Raw genomic sequence first — 17,097 nt, forward strand, 5'->3', positions numbered from 1 at the left:
ACACCCTTTTATACATTTGCTAACATTTCTAAAAACCTCACATTTACATACAGTTGAAGTTGGAAGTTTACATACACTTAGGTTGGAGCCATTAAAACTAGCTTTTCAACCACTCCATAAATTTCTTGTTAACAAACTATAGTTTTAGTAAGTCGATTAGGACATCTACTTTGTGTACGACAAGTKATTTTTCCAACAATTGTTTAGACAGTGAAATAATCTATCACAACTCCAGTGGGTCAGAAGTTCACATACACTAAGTTGACTCTGCCTTTAAACAGCTTGGAAAATTCTTTAAAATGATGTCATGGCTTTAGAAGCTTCTGATAGACATCATTTGAGTCAATAGGTGTACCTGTGGATATATTTCAAGGCCTACCTTCAAACTCAGTCCCTCTTTGCTTGACATCATGAGAAAATCAAAAAGAAAAAACAGCCAAAACCTCACAAAGAAATGTAGACCACAAGTCTGGTTCATCCTTGGGAGCAATTTCCAAACGCCTGAAGGTACCACGTTCATCTGTACAAACAATAGTACGCAAGTATAAACACCATGGGACAACGCAGCCGTCATACCGCTCAGGAAGGACACGCATTCTGTCTCCTAGAGATGAACGTACTTTGGAGCGGAAAGTGCAAATCAATCKCAGAACAACAGCAAAGGACCTTGTGAAGATGCTGGAGGAAACAGGTACAAATGTATCTATATCCACAGTAAAAATGTAGTCCTATATCGACATAACCTGAAAGGCCGCACAGCAAGGAAGAAGCCACTGCTCCAAAACCGCCATAAAAAAAAGCCAGACTACTGCACATGGGGACAAAGATGGTATTTTTTGGAGAAATGTCCTCTGGTCCGATGAAACAAAAATAGAACTGTCTGGCCATAATGACCATTGTTATGTTTGGAGGAAAAAGAGGGACGCTTGCAAGCCGAAGAACACCATCCCAACCGTGAAGCACGGGGGTGGCAGCATCATGTTGTGGGGGTGCTTTGCTGCAGGAGGGACTGGTGCACTTCACAAAATAAATGGCATCATGAGGATGGAAAATTATGTGGATATATTGAAGCAACATCCAGACATCAGTCAGGAAGTTAAAGCTTGGTCGCAAATGGGTCTTCCAAATGGACAATGACCCCAAGCATACTTCCAATGTTGTGGCAAAGTCAAGGTATTAGAGTGGCCATCACAAAGCCCGGACTTCAATCCTATAGAACATTTGTGGGCAGAACTGAAAAAGCGTGTGTGAGCAAGGAGGCCTATAAACCCGATTCAGTTACACCAGCTCTGTCAGGAGGAATGGGCCAAAATTCACCCAACTTATTGTGGGAAGCTTGTGGAAGGCTACCCAAAACATTTGACCCAAGTTAAACAATTTAAAAGGCAATGCTACCAAATACTAATTGAGTGTATGTAAACTTCTGACCCACTGGGAAAGCGATGAAAGAAATAAAAGCACTATTATTATTCTGACATTTCATTCTTTAAAAAAAGTGCTGATCCTAACTGACCTATTTTTACTAGGTTTAAAGATCAGGAATTGTGAAAAACTGAGTTTAAATGAATTTGGCTAAGGTGTATGTAAACTTCCGACTTCAACTGTAAGTATTCAGACCCTTTCCTCAGTACTTTGTTGAAGCACCTTTACACAGCTATTTTTCGATCTCTCCAGAGATGTTCGATCAGGTTCAAGTGTGAGCTCTGGCTGGGCCACTCAAGGACATTCAGAGACTTGTCCCGAAGCGACTCCTGCGTTGTCTTGGCTGTGTTCGGAGGGTCATTGTCTTCTTGGAATGTTGTCCTGAATGCTCTGGAGCAGGTTATCAGACTGGGGTGAAGGTTTTCACCAAGGATCTCTGTACTTTGCTCCGTTCATCTTTCCCCTCAATCCTGACTAGTCTCCCAGTCCCTGCCTAAGGAAAAACATCCCCACAGCATGGTACTGCCACCACCATGCTTACCTGTACAGATGGTGGCAGGTTTCCTCCAGATGTTACGCTTGGCATTCAGCCCAAATAGTGCAATCTTGGTTTCATCAGACCAGAGAATCTTGTTTCTCATGGTCTGAGTCTTTAGGTGCATTTTGGCAAACTCCAAGCGGGCTGTCATGTGCCTTTTACGGAGGAGTGGCTTCCGTCTGGCCACTACCATAAAAGCCTGATTGGTGGAATGCTGCAGAGATGCTTTTCCTTCTGGAAGATTCTCCCATGTCAGATTGACCATTAGGTTCTTGGTCACCTCCCTGACCGAGGCCCTTCACCCCGATTGCTGTGTGGCCGGGAGGCCAGCTCTAGAAAGAGTCTACCATTTAAGAATGATGAGGCCACTGTTCTTGGGGACCTTAAATGCTGTAGACATTTTTGGTACCCTTCCCCAGATCTGCGTCTTGACACAATCCTGGCTCCGAGCGCAACGGACAATTCTAGACAGGTGTGTTTCTTTCCAATTCATGTCCAATCAATTGAATTTACAACAAGTGGACTCCAATCAAGTTGTTTTATACATCAAGGATGATCAATGGAAACAGGATGCACCTGAGCTCAATTTCTAGTCTCTCATCAAAGGGTCTGAATACTTACGTAAGGTATGTTTTTTATGTTTTAATACATTTGCAAAAATTTATAAAAACACGTTTCCGCTTAGTCATTATGGGGTAGTGCGTGTAGATTAATGAGGTAAAAAATTATGTCATCCATTTTAGAATAAGGCTGTAAAGTAACAAAATGTGACAAAAGTCAAGGGGTCTGAATACTTTCCGAATGCACTGTATGTAGCTCAACAAACTACCTCCACAGCTTTCGACACACTCACCCTGGAGAAGAGGGTGTTGAGGCAGTGGACTTTCTGCCTCTCAGTGACGTAGGCGTAGTACTGGGTGATGCCCTTCAGTGTCAGCTCATCCATCAGGTTGATCTCATAGGGCTTTGAAAGGTGCTTCGCCTGGAGAGGGGGAAAGGGGTAAACATATTGCAATTGAAAGTAAAGACAATTCAGTCGTCAACTTTTAATTCAGACTCATTTCTCTCATTGAATCTCCATGCACATCTCCCCCTTGGTCTCCCCCTGTTCTCGTACTCTAGCCCCCAGTTATCATGGAAAGTCCTCTCACCATGAACTTCTGCACACTGATGGGGAAGGTGGCAGAGTAGAGTAGGATCTGACGACCCTTAGCCAGGAAGCTAATGATGTCTTCGATCAGGACCACAAAGTCCTGAGACAGCAGCTTGTCTGCCTGGAGAGAGAGAGAGTCAGGACACATTTGTTGATGACCCAGTTGAGTYCAGCCTCAGCACATAACTAAACTCAGCAAAAAAAAAGATGCAGTTGACAGTGCGAGAACGTGTTTATTTTAAGCAAACTTAACATGTGTAAATATTTGTATGACCATAAGATTTAACAACTGAGAAACTGAACAAGTTCCACTGACATGTGACTAACAGAAATTGAATAATGTGTCCCTGAACAAAGGTGGGGTCAAAATCAAAAGTAACAGTCAGTATCTGGTGTGCCCACCAGCTGCATTAAGTACTGCAGTGCATCTCCTCATGAACTGCACCAGATTTGCCAGTTCTTCCTGTGAGATGTTCCCCCACTCTTCCAACAATGCACCTGCAAGTTCCTGGACATTTCTTGGGGGGGGGGGGGGGGGGGGGGGGGCTAGCCCTCACCCTCCGAGCCAACAGGTCCCAGACGTGCTTAATGGGATTGAGATCCAGACTCTTCGCTGGCCATGGCAGAACACTGACATTCCTGTCTTGCAGGAAATCACACACAGAACGAGCAGTATGGCTGGTGGCATTGTCATGCTGGAGGGTCATGTCAGGATGAGCCTGCAGGAAGGGTACCACATGAGGGAGGAGGATGTCTTCCCTGTAACACATAGTGTTGAGATTGCCTGCAATGACAACCTCATGCTGTGACACACCGCCCCAGACCATGACGGACCCTCCACCTCCAAATCGACCCTGCTCCAGAGTACAGGCCTCGGTGTAACGCTCATTTCTTCAACGATAAACGCGAATCCGACCATCACCCCTGGTGAGACAAAACTGCAACTCGTCAGTGAAGAGCACTTTTTGCCAGTCCCGTCTGGTCCAGCGACTGTGGGTTTTGTGCCCATTGGCGACGTTGTTGCCAGCCTCTCTCAGCCTATTGCGGACAGTCTGAGCACTGATGAAGGGATTGTGCGTTCCTGGTGTAACTCGGGCAGTTGATGCCATCCTGTACCCYTCCCGCAGGTGTGATGTTCAGATGTACCGATCCGGTACAGGCGTTGTTACACGTGGTCTGCCACTGCAAGGACGATCAGCTGTCCGTCCTGTAGCGCTGTCTTAGGTATCTCACAGTACAGACATTGCAATTTATTGCCCTGGCCACATCTACAGTCCTCATGCCTCCTTGCAGCACGCCTAAGGCACATTCACGCAGATGAGCAGGAACCCTGGGCATCTTTCTTTTGGTGTTTTTACAGTCCGTAGAATGGCCTCTTTAGTGTCCTAAGTTTTCATAACTGTGACTAACCTTAATTGCCTACCGTCTGTAAGCTGTCAGTGTCTTAACCTTTCCACAGGTGCATGTTCATTAATTGTTGTTTATGGTTCATTGAACATGGGAAACAGTGTTTAAAACCTTTACAATGGAGAGCTGTGAAGTTATTTGGATTTTTACYAATTATCTTTAAAGACAGGGTCCTGAAAAAAGGGACAGGGTCCTGAAAAAAGGGACAGCAGGTGGCAAAGTGGGGCTACTTTCACTTGGCTTATTAAACCAATACTATTCCTGTAGAAAAAAAAAATATATATATATATATACACACTTTCCAGATTTCATAACATATGCCGCTTTAATAAAACAACCAGCGGCGCTCACCTCATCCATCACCATCATCTGGACTTTATCCACTTTGGCCACGCCCTTCTTTATCAGGTCCAGGATCCTGCCTGGTGTGGCTATCACCACATGCACTGAGAGACAAGGGACGAGATAGAGAAAAGAATGAAAATAAACATTAAGTACTAGGGATGTGCATCTTTCCCTTTTAAGACGATTTGTTACGCATCCAGACAAATTGTCTCCGATACAGGTACGATACGTATTAGTTTGAAACGATTCAGTGTGACTCGGTTTGATTAGAGCAGGGGTGGGCAACTCCAGTCCTCAAGGGCCTGATTGGAGAAAATGTGTGACACCATCCCTAGAAAACACAGCTGAMTAATCAAATTGCATTCTAAACTTAAGATTAGGGGCCAGATTCACAAAACATTATGAAAAAACATAAGTTTAAGGATTTTTTTTTTAAGTTCATAAGATAGTCCGTAAATGCAATTCCTCATTGTTCTTAGGAACTTTGTAAATATCATGTGGCATTGATATTAGTGATGTGCTTGAAGCAATAAATATGCCTATGTGACAGGGATTATCGGATTTGGTTATTTTTCTTCACACATTATAGCCATCAGACTAGCTATATCAAAATCATAAACGGATAACAAAGAAAAGAGATTAAGTGATGGAGGAAATAGCAGCCAGGAAAAGGTTGCTGTTGGGGAGACTTGATAACTGCGGAGTCACTGCAGAGACCAAAAATAAAGGATGGGTTTGAGTGGCCGAGTGTCTGTGCCGTCGGGGGTATGGCAAGGGACAGTGACGCCGAGAAAAAAAAAAAAAAAAGGGGAGCTGAGAGACCATTCATGTGGACCAGCTGGAGGAGAAGGTGTCGTCCATCAGAGATGGTGGTAGAGGGACTGCGCGACCGGTAAGTTAGCTACGTTAGCGTGTAAAGACATATTAGCCAACATGGCTACTGACGTTAACCATGTTCTTCTTTGCAAATTGACGTGATAGCGCTAGCTATTTTAACACTTCTAGAATATTGTAATATATTGTTAATTACTTTCTAGCTAGCTAATGCGTGTTTAATTTGTATTCTTGTTGTATTTAAATATCCGGTAGCCAACTGTCTGTGGCGCAAGAAAACGTTCATGGCTACAAAAGTATCCATTTGTCTCAAGACAAGGGTTTAGCTGTGCTAAAGTTTAGGATTTCTTCTTGGAAATGTACTTAAGCATTATTTTCAAGAATCCCATTTCTTCTTAGGAAGAAACTTAGGAAAAACCTTAATTTCCAATAATTTTGAGGAATAGCAACTTTGCTTAACTTTCTTAAGTCTACAGTTACCGGAAAAATGGTAGGTAAGAAATTTAAGGTTTTTGTGAATCCGACCCAAGGTGACTATTGGAGTATGGCGTGTTAACTGGTGTAAAACTGACATCAGGCCCTCGAGGACTGGAATTGCCCACCCCTGGATTAGAGGAATATATCGATGCGATGCACTAACATCTGTTGCATAAACACATTCATTTTCCATTCTAAATTAAAATCTGCTGCAGATGGAGCTCATGAGCTTTTTATATTTTATTTAAAACCTCTTAGGGCTAGGGYGCAGTGTTCGGAAGTTAGGATAAATGACGTGCCCAAAGTAAACTGCCTGTTACTCAGGCCCAGAAGCTAGGATATGCATATAATTGGTAGCATTGGATAGAAAACACTCTGAAGATTATAAAACTTAAAATAATGTCTGTGAGTATAACTGAACTGATATTGCAGGCGAAAACTCGAGGAAAATCCATCCAGACTTTTTTTTGGGGGGGGTTCACTTTATTTCAACACTTGTCTATAGGATATACAAATAAATAGCTCCCAGATTGCAGTTCCTATGGCTTCCACTAGATGTCAATAGTCTGACGGTAGTCTTGTGGCGCGCGTGGATGAGGGCACACACCCGTTATTCATCTCCAGTATTGAACATACTACATGCCGTCTTAAATTTGATGATTTATTTACATATTAGGGTACCCGAGGATTGAATAGAAACGTTGTTTGACTTATTTGGACGAAGTTTATTGGTAACGTTTGCGATTCCTTTGTATGCATGTTGAACTTGTGGATTACCGAATCAACTTTTTGGGGATATAAAGGACTTTATCGAACAAAACAACCATTTGTTGCGTAGCTGGGACCCTTGGGATTGCAAACAGAGGAAGACCCTCAAAGTTAAGCGWTTTATTTTATCGTTATTTCTGACGCCTCTGCTGGTTTGGAAAAAGTTAATGCTTTTGTATGCGGGGCGCTGTCCTCAGATAATCGCACGGTATGCTTTCGCCGTAAAGCCTTTTTGAAATCTGACAACGCAGTTGGATTAACAAGAAGTTAAACTTTTAAATTATGTATGTTCATGAATGTTTAATTCCGATTTTGTAATTTGAATTTGGCGTGCTCCAACTTCACCAGATGTTGTCGATTTTGATCCCGTAATCGGGATCCGTGCACTAAGAGGTTTTAACTGACTTGCCTAGTTAAAAGTTAATAACAAATCCMTATTTACAATGACGGCCTACCGGGGAAGTGCCATGTTCAGGGGCAGAACGACAGATTTTGACCATGTCAGCTCGGGGATTCGATCCAGCCAACGCTCTAACCACTAGGCMGTGTGTAAATGATGCTTGTAGGCATCTGATCTGAGCCATAAGGAAAATCACCCACTAATGAATGTCATTTTTGCTGATTAAGTGTTAGAGGAGCTAGTAATGTATAAATAATTTAAAAAATCTTGCTATGACACAGCCAATGAATAAATAGCACAACTTTGGTTTCACCCGTCTCATAATCGGCCGGTTTAGACTTCTGAAACGTAACACTGGACCTTGAAGTCAGTTCCACTGCATTTTCCCATTATTCATTCTAAATCAGGGACTGATTTAAAAAATCTTGCTATGACATAGCCAATGAATATATAGCACAACAAAATAAATCAGGGCTGATTTAGACCTGCGACACCAGGCGTGTGCGATTAATGATCAGGTAGAACAGAAAACCAGCAGGCTCTGGACCTCGTAGGGTAAGAGTTGAATACCCCTAATTTAGACCGTTTGGAAGTTAACGGACTCTGAGCGAGCTTGTATTCTTCTCTAGCTTCGACCATGTAGTACGGATAGAAAAAGTGATTGCTGTCCTCGTTATGAAATTACCAACTTTTACCATATACGCATCTAAAAATGACTACACACAGATTGTTTTAAGCAAAACTACTGCRGATGGTGAACTTGAACAATCCAAATAAAATAGAATGTATGCCCTAATCAGCATGTAGCCTACCTACCTTTTCAAAAGTGCATTTGATTAAAAAAATAACCTAGAAAATGTAGTTGGTTTTCACTCAACTAAAGGCTAATATAGAGCAAGCCATTTTACAAACATTTGAATGCTGAAGGTGAGTCGCAGATATACCAGATCAGGAATAGACCTACCCATCGTTGGTCAGCGTGCGAAGCTGAACATAGGACGCAGTTTGACTAGGCTACTGATATTGACTGGGGTTGTTGGGCATGCAAAATTACTTCTAGATCAATGACTGTCAACATAATTAAATGCTTAGTTCAACACTGAAGGAGACAACACAGTTGCCATAGAATATTAGGTATTTTCAGAAGGTAGACAGTAATTTGAGCAAAAATAAAAAAAATTCTGGCGATTCGTAACGTTTGAATAGATTTTCTGACAATGCATGCTACATTTGGATCGGTTTGGAGTCCCGCGGATCYATGCACTCATATCTTAAACATTTGAATCAGGGACCTATCATTACAGCMGACCAAACAACTCATACACTATATATACACACACAAAAGTATGTGGACCCCTCTTCAAATTAGTGGATTTGGCCATTTCAGCCACACCCGTTGCAGACCGGTGTATAAAAACAGCCATGCAACCTCCATAGACAAACATTAACAGTAGAATGGCCTTACTAAAGAGCTCAGTGACTTTCAATGTGGCACCGTCACAAGATGCCATCTTTCCAACAAGTCAGTTCTTAAATTCTCTGCCTCGCAAGAGCTGCCCCGGTCAACTGTTTGTGCTGTTATTGTGAAGCGGAAACATCTAGGAGCAATAATGGCTCAGCAACAAAGTGGTAGTGCGTAAGTTGCAACACTCATTGTGGAGTTCCAAACTACCTTGAAGCAACGTCAGCACAAGAACTGTTTGTCGGGAGCTTCATGAAATGTGTTTCCATGGCCGAGCAGCCGCACACAAGCCTAAGATCAATCACCATGCGCAATGCCAAGCGTCAGCTGGAGTAGTGTTATAAAGCTCGACGGCATTGGATTCCGGAGCAGTGGAAATGCATTCTCTGGAGTGATGAATCAAGCTTCACCATCTGGCAGTCCTAAGGACGAATCTGGGTTTGGCAGATACCAGGAGAATGCCAACTGCCCCAAGGGAGGACTAACTCCATATTAATGCCTATGATTTTGGAATGAGATGTTCGACGGGCAGGTGTCCACATCCTTTTGGTCATGTAGTGTATCAAACATTTGAATCGGGGACTGATCATTACAGCCCTAGTAAGTGCAGTATATAAAGGCACATAATGAGGAGCTGCACAATGTGCTGTTGTGTAACATGGGCAAGTCGCTTGATCGACAGCCAAACTAGATTTAAAGTTAAAGTAACAAAGTGTCAGTGTCAGTCACACAAGCAAACAATATCCATAATGTCTGTAGAGCTATGATCAGCTGCAATTCTTCACACATTGGTTAGGCCACTACACTACAGCCACTCTATAACCCTTTCGACTGCCTCTCCCCCGTAGCAGTTACCAGTCTCGTCCAGACGCATGATGTCGTCCCTCAGGTTGGTGCCTCCTGTGGTGGCCATGACCTTGACCCCACCCATGTGCTTGCTCACCTGGATGCTGATCTGGCTCACCTGCAGGGCCAACTCTCGTGTAGGAACCATCACCATGGCTGCAGAGAAGAGAGGAAGGGGAGAGAGAGGAAGAAATTTAAGGACAGAGCAGAGAAAAAGGGGTTTGGGGAATGAGTGACAACAGAAAAACAATCTCCACAAWTCAATTGGAATAATTAACCTATAACTGGAGACCATTAAAAAGCTCAATTTCACTGAATGGTAATGAGCTCACGCACTGGCTTAACTGAATGTAATTTATCCAACTCACTAAACTCAAGTGGCCTTGACATATTATGAATCTGTGGCATGCTGTTCCCTTGTGGTCAAGCTCTATTACAGCACACTGTGTGTGGGCGTTAGGTTTGTGACAGTGGGTCTGTCCATATGTCAGAGATTCCTTGTCCCACCAGGCGTACTCAGCCGTAGTAATGCCCTCTCCATACACTGAATGTGTGCTTACTTGTGCATCAATCTAGTGAATTGTTCAGGCAACTACATAGGGGTATTCACCGGTGAATACATCACAATATGCCAAATTAATCATAAAACAGTAAGGCAGATTTCATACACGGACTTGGTACCAAAATTGATTAAAACAKGCAAATGAGATCACATGGATTGATGTTGAAAGGGCATTGAGTAGCAGCTGGTGCAGTTCTCACCCTGTATGTGGTCCTTCTTCAGGTCTATCCTCTCCAGGAGAGGAATGAGGTAGGCTCCGCTTTTCCCGGTGCCGTTCTTAGCCCGGGCCAGGATGTCCCTTCCTGACAGAGCAATGGGGATGCTCTCCTCCTGGGGACAGASASACACAGGMTGGTGAGAGAGACKGTTCCACAAACATSKGCAAACACTAACACACATTCAACAAAYTTCCAAAAAAGTKAWGGACAGAGCAGCAGAGGGAAGTCACCTGTACAGGAGATGGTTTCTCCCAGCCCATCTCAAAGATCCCCATCAGTAGCTCCCGCTTCAGGCAGTAGTCCTCAAACTCATTCCCCTTGGTCGATGTCACATCCTGGGGAAAGAGTAGACGGTCAAGGTTGAAGCTAGGGTCATTATTGATTGATGCACTTGCTTTGTTAAACTGTGAATGTGTCACTAGGACTTACTGATGTTCTAAATCTGCAGTCTTTCTGTGGAAGCTGCAGGCACTTCTTCCAGTCATCGCCAAACCGGATACCCCCACTGCCCTGGGGAATGTTACCCCCCTTCTGGTGGGCATCTGGTTGTGGGGCAGTTGCCAGGGATCCTGATGTTAGTCCAACTGGCTTGAGTGGTCCTCTAAACTGCCCATTGGGCTTGTTCAGTCCCATGATGGATGTTGGGTTCTCCGTTCTTGCTGTAGACATGGCTTAGAGAGCTTTTCCTTCAGTCTGCCAATTCCTTAGTCACTCACAGTGTAAAGCTAAACCTTTTTGTTCAATGTTTCCTTAGATCTTGTTTTTCCACTCGTGGAACTAATGTCCTTGTGTTATTTAGCTCACAAAAAAAACTAAAACCTTGTATTCAGGATTTCTAATTTAAGGAATTTATGTATACACTTATACGTACAGACCTCTTGAAAAGAAGAGTCTGGCGTACGAAAATGGTATATTTACAAGACGCTCCCCAAAAAGGGAGAAATTAGCATTTATATGAATAAATTGATCATATATCCGCTCAAAAACAAACCTATGTGAACATGTTTCAGAATTCAACAGAGTTCAAACATCTAAAGTAAATTATCCTGAAGCAGTCTTATTCCTGGTGAAAATAGCTTTTTCTGAAGTTCTGTGTACAACAACCTGTTAAGTTTTAAATATTGTTTCTATGTTCAAAGATCTTTTAAGCTTTTTTCCTGGACTGAAGTGGTCGTACGTTTCTTTGTTAGAGTCTCAAGTGCTTTTAGTCTTTTACATTTAAACAGACCTGTACTGTCCTCTGATTCACATGGACTATTCCTATGTTTCTGAGTCTTTCAACTTGGTGTGTTTTTTGGTGTGTTATGAGGCAATTATTTTTGCTATTGGCTACCTCAAAAAATGACTTATACAAAACACTGAGGGTAATAGTTCCAACCCTTTGTGTTGTTCACTTGGACAGTCACAATGTGTGTTCTGCTGTTGTGCTCTTCTTTTGCTGTGGTAGGTGTGGAGCTGACAGTTGCATTTAACTCCAGGTTACCTGCACGAAACCAACAATACATCATAAGGACAAAAACACCAATGTTACATGTCTAAATTATTAATGAAACCAAATCTCAACTTCTAAACAAAAACAACCACTGACTAGGACTGTACTTTAAATGATAGAACATGTTAATTTCCAGATAAGACTCGATTAGCGATAAACTTGAGCATTTTAGTTAACGTGTAACTAGCTAACTGGACAGATTAGCAAGGTTTTTAGCTAGCTAGTTAGGTTACGTGGTAAAAATGGTCGATATAATAAGTGTAGTTAGCGAGTTGCCAAGTGCAGTGGTCTGGGGCAAAAGCAAAGCAGGAAAACTGTTTTAACAAGATCCAAAACCTAAGAAGTTACGAGCACACATTAGTTACACACAAGTTGGCTGTGATAAAACACTACATTAGCTAACTACGACTGAGCTCAACAAAATAGTTCAGTTAACGTTAGCTCCGAGTTGGTGATTAGTGTACACGTGAGACAATGAATAAATTGAGCAGCCAACATAGACCCACATTTGGTTAACCAGCAAACGTTAGATGGCTAACTAATGATTGGTTGTGTGACCACAGTAACGTTAACCGTAGGCACACTTTACGTGGATACTAGCTAGCTACCTAGTGGCATTAAATGCCCGGTAAAGTAGATTAGCTAAGCTAACGTAACAAGCTAGAGATGTTAAGTTAACTAGTCAACTACAGTTAGCTAGCAAGCTAACTAGCTAGCTGTGATAACGTGTTAATCGAAGTTTTTGGGCTGAGTTAGTTTGACTGACAACTTTGAGGCTAACAGTAACTTCACGACACAAGTCCGAGTTGAGGCTGACGATTTAGACAGTCGACAGATTTTATAAAGTAAAAAAAATAAAAAKTAACTAGCATGTTTGCTTCGCAAACATTGCTGGTTAGTTAGCTAAGTTAGCTAACTATAATAAATAACGTTAAGCGTAGCCTGACTGGTAGACTCTCCTAGGCAGTCGAGTAGCYCCCATGCACTATCAGCTACTTCAAACAAATACAACATGTTACCTTAATGTTCATCGGACGTCTTCTCTCGTTAACTTAATTAAAGCAAATGTTCCAAGTATTATGATACTGTTTGTGTTTCGTGAAACCCACCGACTTGTCTCTCTTTTGTCTCTTCTTAAAAAAAAAAAAGACAATTCAACATGGCCGCGCGCTCGCCTTTAGCTTGTTGTCTCTTTCGCTTTCCTACTGGGTCGTCACTAGTTACCACAGCCACAAAGTCATAAACCCCGCCCATTTATACAATTTATCTTCTTAAAATGTGGTTTTAACCTGATAACCGTATGCCTAACAATATTAAGCAATTGTTTTATGCATGTTTATGCAATCACCAATTTTGACTTTGCGGCTGTGGTAACTAATTCGTTCATCTGGCTGCGCAGGTACATTAACTATCCAATCAGCGTGTTCTGTTTCGAACTCAAATTGGTTAGCGCTATCTGCTTCCAGTTTCGTGAAACCCACCGACTTGTCTCTCTTTTGTCTCTTCTTTAAAAATAAAATGACAATTCAACATGGCCGCACGCTCGCCTTTAGCTGGTTGGTCTCTTTCGCTTTCCTACTGGGTCGTCACTAGTTGCCACAGCCAAAGTCATAAGCCCCACCCATTTATCTTCTTCAAATGTGATTTGAAACTGATAAGCATTTTTGATTTTTTTTWAAATACATTTTTACGATATAACCAAGTTTGACTTTGTGGCTGTGGTAACTAATGGAACCCTTCGTTCGTCTGGCTGCGCAGGTACATGAACTATCCAATCAACGTGTCCTGTTTCGAACTCAAATTGATTAGTGCTATATGGGTTCCTTGGGACGTCCCTACCGTAAAACACTTGCTTCCCAGGCGAAACAGTTCGGTAGAGTTCGTGCACATATTATGACGACATTTGTGATAGTTTTGGACTTCGGTGAGGGMTTTTTCGGCTGTTCGGGCACACGACATTTTTTTCTGGAGGAAAGCCGAAGTTCGGTGCCGATGTCTACGCCCCTTCGTCGGTGATTGGTCAACAGTAGGGATTCTTCAGTGTAGTCTTTGTTGTTATTCAACCAGAGACGACTCGTTTTCATGCAATTTTTTTCATTGAGAAATACTGCACACACAATCTTAGTCAGATGTACATTTGCGCGACTAAGATCTCTTCGGTAAAAACGAAAAATGAATGACATATTTATTGGGATATCTTCGATGAATTTGGACTATTTTGACGAAGTGTAACTGGCTACGGCGTCTCAAAATGGACAAACAGTACCATTGACTTTTCCCCCCTCGTTTTTCAAGCGTAGGTCTTGAAGTAGCACGCTCGGTTCGGATAGTCGAATTCGTCTAGGCGCCAGCAGAACTAAAGCATGCTGCCTCATTTAACACCTATCCTAAACATAACCCTTTGCTTAACCATTTTACATTTAAACTTCCAATGGGTAGGTACGTCCAAGGATTCTGCATAGCACAGACCATTCAACTAATGATCGGTAAGGCAACCACATATCACACTCATTGCAAGTAAAACTTAATTTAAAAAACTAACAGCTAAATCAATACTAGTAATAAAAGACACAGGTTAGTGCAAGAATGGTGGGGGTTGCTAAGAAAGAGGTTTTATTTTAAGCATGATATTCCAGAAATATTAGGATATGATATCAGACAATGTGAAACCATCAATATAATATCATACAATATGTGAAACCAGCAATATCATATCATACATGCTATAGCAGATGCTATTGTCCAAAGCAACTTACAGTTGTGTGTATACATTATTAGTATGGGTGGGCCCAGCGGGAACACATTAGGTCATCACACATTAGACCTACTGCAAAAAGTTTACAAAAGCATTTTTCACTGCCCACCAACCTTGTCTTCAGATCTCCAACCAACGTCTGACAATATGAGGGTGAGTAACTTCATAAAAGAGGGGAATAGGTACAGGTACAGCCTCAAATCGTTGGCTGTACCTGTTGTCTTCCTCAGTTGCTATTGGCGGAGGGAGAGTGGGAGTGTCCTCAAATCGTTGGCAGAGGGAGAGTGGCAGTGTCCTCAATCGTTGGCAGAGGGAGAGTGGTAGTTTGTTTATTTATATCCTAATTAGCTTGAACCCGATCGTACATCTAGGGAGAGGACTGACTGAAAATAGCTGTGCAGCGACGCTCCCTGTCCAACCTGACAGAGCTTGAGAGGATCTGCAGAGAAGAATGGGAGAAACTCCCCAAATACACAGGTGCCAGGCTTGTAGCGTCATACCCAAGAAGACTCAAGGCTGTAATCGCTGCCAAAGGTGCTTCAACAAAGTACTGAGTAAAGGGTCTGAATATTTGTAAACATTTCTACAAACCTGTTTTTGTGTTGTCATTATGGGGTATTGTGTGGGGGGGGGAATCTACCGAAGTCCAAAACAAACAAAATATGCACAAACTTCCTAACTGTGTCGGCTGGGAAGGATGCGGACTCCTTTACGCCCATCTGCCATCCCCGCCCACAACGCCTTAGCCAAACTGAAACCTACTTGAAGGTAACAGCGCTTGCTCTTCCCCTAGTGGCCGGTTTCCACGTCATCGAATGGTGACCTGGCTGGGTTCTCAACCTTGTTTGGTTACTCTACCACAAGTACATTTTTCTCTGCCTGGAGTACCCCTGAAGTACCCCCTCATGTACATTTTTACCAGTAAGGCTATGGTCTCATGAGTCTTCTCAAGGAGCCTCTGCGGATAGGTGCTAGTATGCCTGGTTGAGAACCACTTAGTTCTACCAATTGGTTGGGTTTTTACATGGGATGTCATTCTGAAAGTACAGGTTTTCAACGTTCTCTGTCACACCACATCTCAATCAGTAGAAAGGGGTTGAGGTTCTCACATGGAAAAATGTACTGCTGCGTGTCATCTGTTGGACAACTACATTACTTTGAGGGTTGATTATTGTTGACATGTCTTGAATGAGTTGTTTGTGAGAGCAGTTTGTTCCAAGTGTCAGAAAAAGTACTGAACAGTAAGAGATGATGTTGAGTGACATCTACATCAGCACACAATGATTTGGACGGGGAGACAGGAAAGCATGTCACGTAAATCTCCCTCAAGCCTAATATATTATGAGTATTTCCTTCATTTTATTAGATGTTGTGGTTAGCCACATATCTGATGACTTCGCAAATTGTCACTCCTTTTCTGAACAATTGTGCATCAGGCTCATAAAGGCTGTCACATTATAGTGCTTTATTTGGATTTTGTCATATCAGAACCATGTCAACACTTGGGGAGTTATATTGAATGAAAACAAATAATGCTGTTGGAGCTAAAATTCTAAGAGGATGACACCTGTTCCAATTGATTTCATTGGTTGTAATCATACCCATACATGTTTGCATCACTTTTTAAAATAAGAACGAAAGCATTGTCATTTGAATGTCAGTCTTTCATATGTATTCTAAGGTGATCAACTGTATATTGTACTGAATTCAGTTAAGAGTGGTTTTGTAAATCTAGCTTTGTGGTTTCCCCATCAGAACGTCATAACTTTGCTCTCAAACAGAATGTTAATCACTGTGTCCAGGTGATCAGAGCCTGTTAGTTCAGTCTTTCTCTGCTGTGTGAGACTAACTTAAATGTCAGAATACATACAGTACTTTACATTCTGTTCTCTACAATGGTGCAGTGATACATATAATTGTGAAATGAAGAAGGTACATATAAAAAGGCTGGATTCTCAATTAACTATGGACTCACAATTATCTGCAGCAAGAATCAATCACATCAGGTCTTTATAACATTCACATCTGCAATTCTTTTTAAAAGTGTCTACTTGATTAAATTTTAACTAGTTTTTCAAGGGCTCTATAAAGCAACATTATTGCTGCACTGTGTGATAAACTTCAGATAAGTTTTGATGATTTGCAATATGGATCTACTTCATGATGGAGGTGATCAAACAAGTTCAGATTCCACCAATCATCTTAATCTTACATTGTCATGCCAACCTTGGCCTTTTCACTGGAAATCATCGCCATCAAGTCAGAAGACAGGAGATCACTCATGATGATTATACCTGCATGTACAAACACATGACGCAGCTGCTTGCGGATAAACGAGAATCAAAGTTAAACCCGAAGGGCACAAATAAGTCGGAGCAAAATGCATAACATTATGAAAGAATATTTCATAAATCTGTT

General features: G+C 42.1%; 1 protein-coding gene across 3 annotated transcripts in view; it reads right to left on the reverse strand.

The window, feature by feature from the left end:
* The window catches only part of LOC111959128 (probable ATP-dependent RNA helicase ddx6), an 18,703-nt gene extending 4,772 nt beyond the window's left edge, over window positions 1-13,931 (reverse strand). Inside the window, exons 1-8 of one of the 3 annotated variants that reach the window (XM_023980576.2) lie at window positions 13,764-13,931; window positions 10,862-11,915; window positions 10,663-10,767; window positions 10,415-10,544; window positions 9,662-9,808; window positions 4,872-4,966; window positions 3,112-3,234; window positions 2,814-2,942 (exon numbers count right to left, since the gene is read on the reverse strand). In XM_023980576.2, coding sequence (XP_023836344.1) covers window positions 2,814-2,942; window positions 3,112-3,234; window positions 4,872-4,966; window positions 9,662-9,808; window positions 10,415-10,544; window positions 10,663-10,767; window positions 10,862-11,101 — 969 coding nt within the window. In that variant the 5' untranslated portion in view covers window positions 11,102-11,915; window positions 13,764-13,931. Of the gene's footprint in view, window positions 1-2,813; window positions 2,943-3,111; window positions 3,235-4,871; window positions 4,967-9,661; window positions 9,809-10,414; window positions 10,545-10,662; window positions 10,768-10,861; window positions 11,916-12,943; window positions 13,432-13,763 lie in introns of those variants that run through there. The other 2 variants (XM_070437478.1, XM_023980575.3) reach the window with 2 other exon arrangements.
* Window positions 13,932-17,097: the final 3,166 nt, after the last annotated feature.

This window comes from Salvelinus sp. IW2-2015, linkage group LG35 (genome assembly GCF_002910315.2).
Source record: "Salvelinus sp. IW2-2015 linkage group LG35, ASM291031v2, whole genome shotgun sequence".
In the NCBI taxonomy this organism is placed as follows: Eukaryota; Metazoa; Chordata; class Actinopteri; order Salmoniformes; family Salmonidae; genus Salvelinus; species Salvelinus sp. IW2-2015.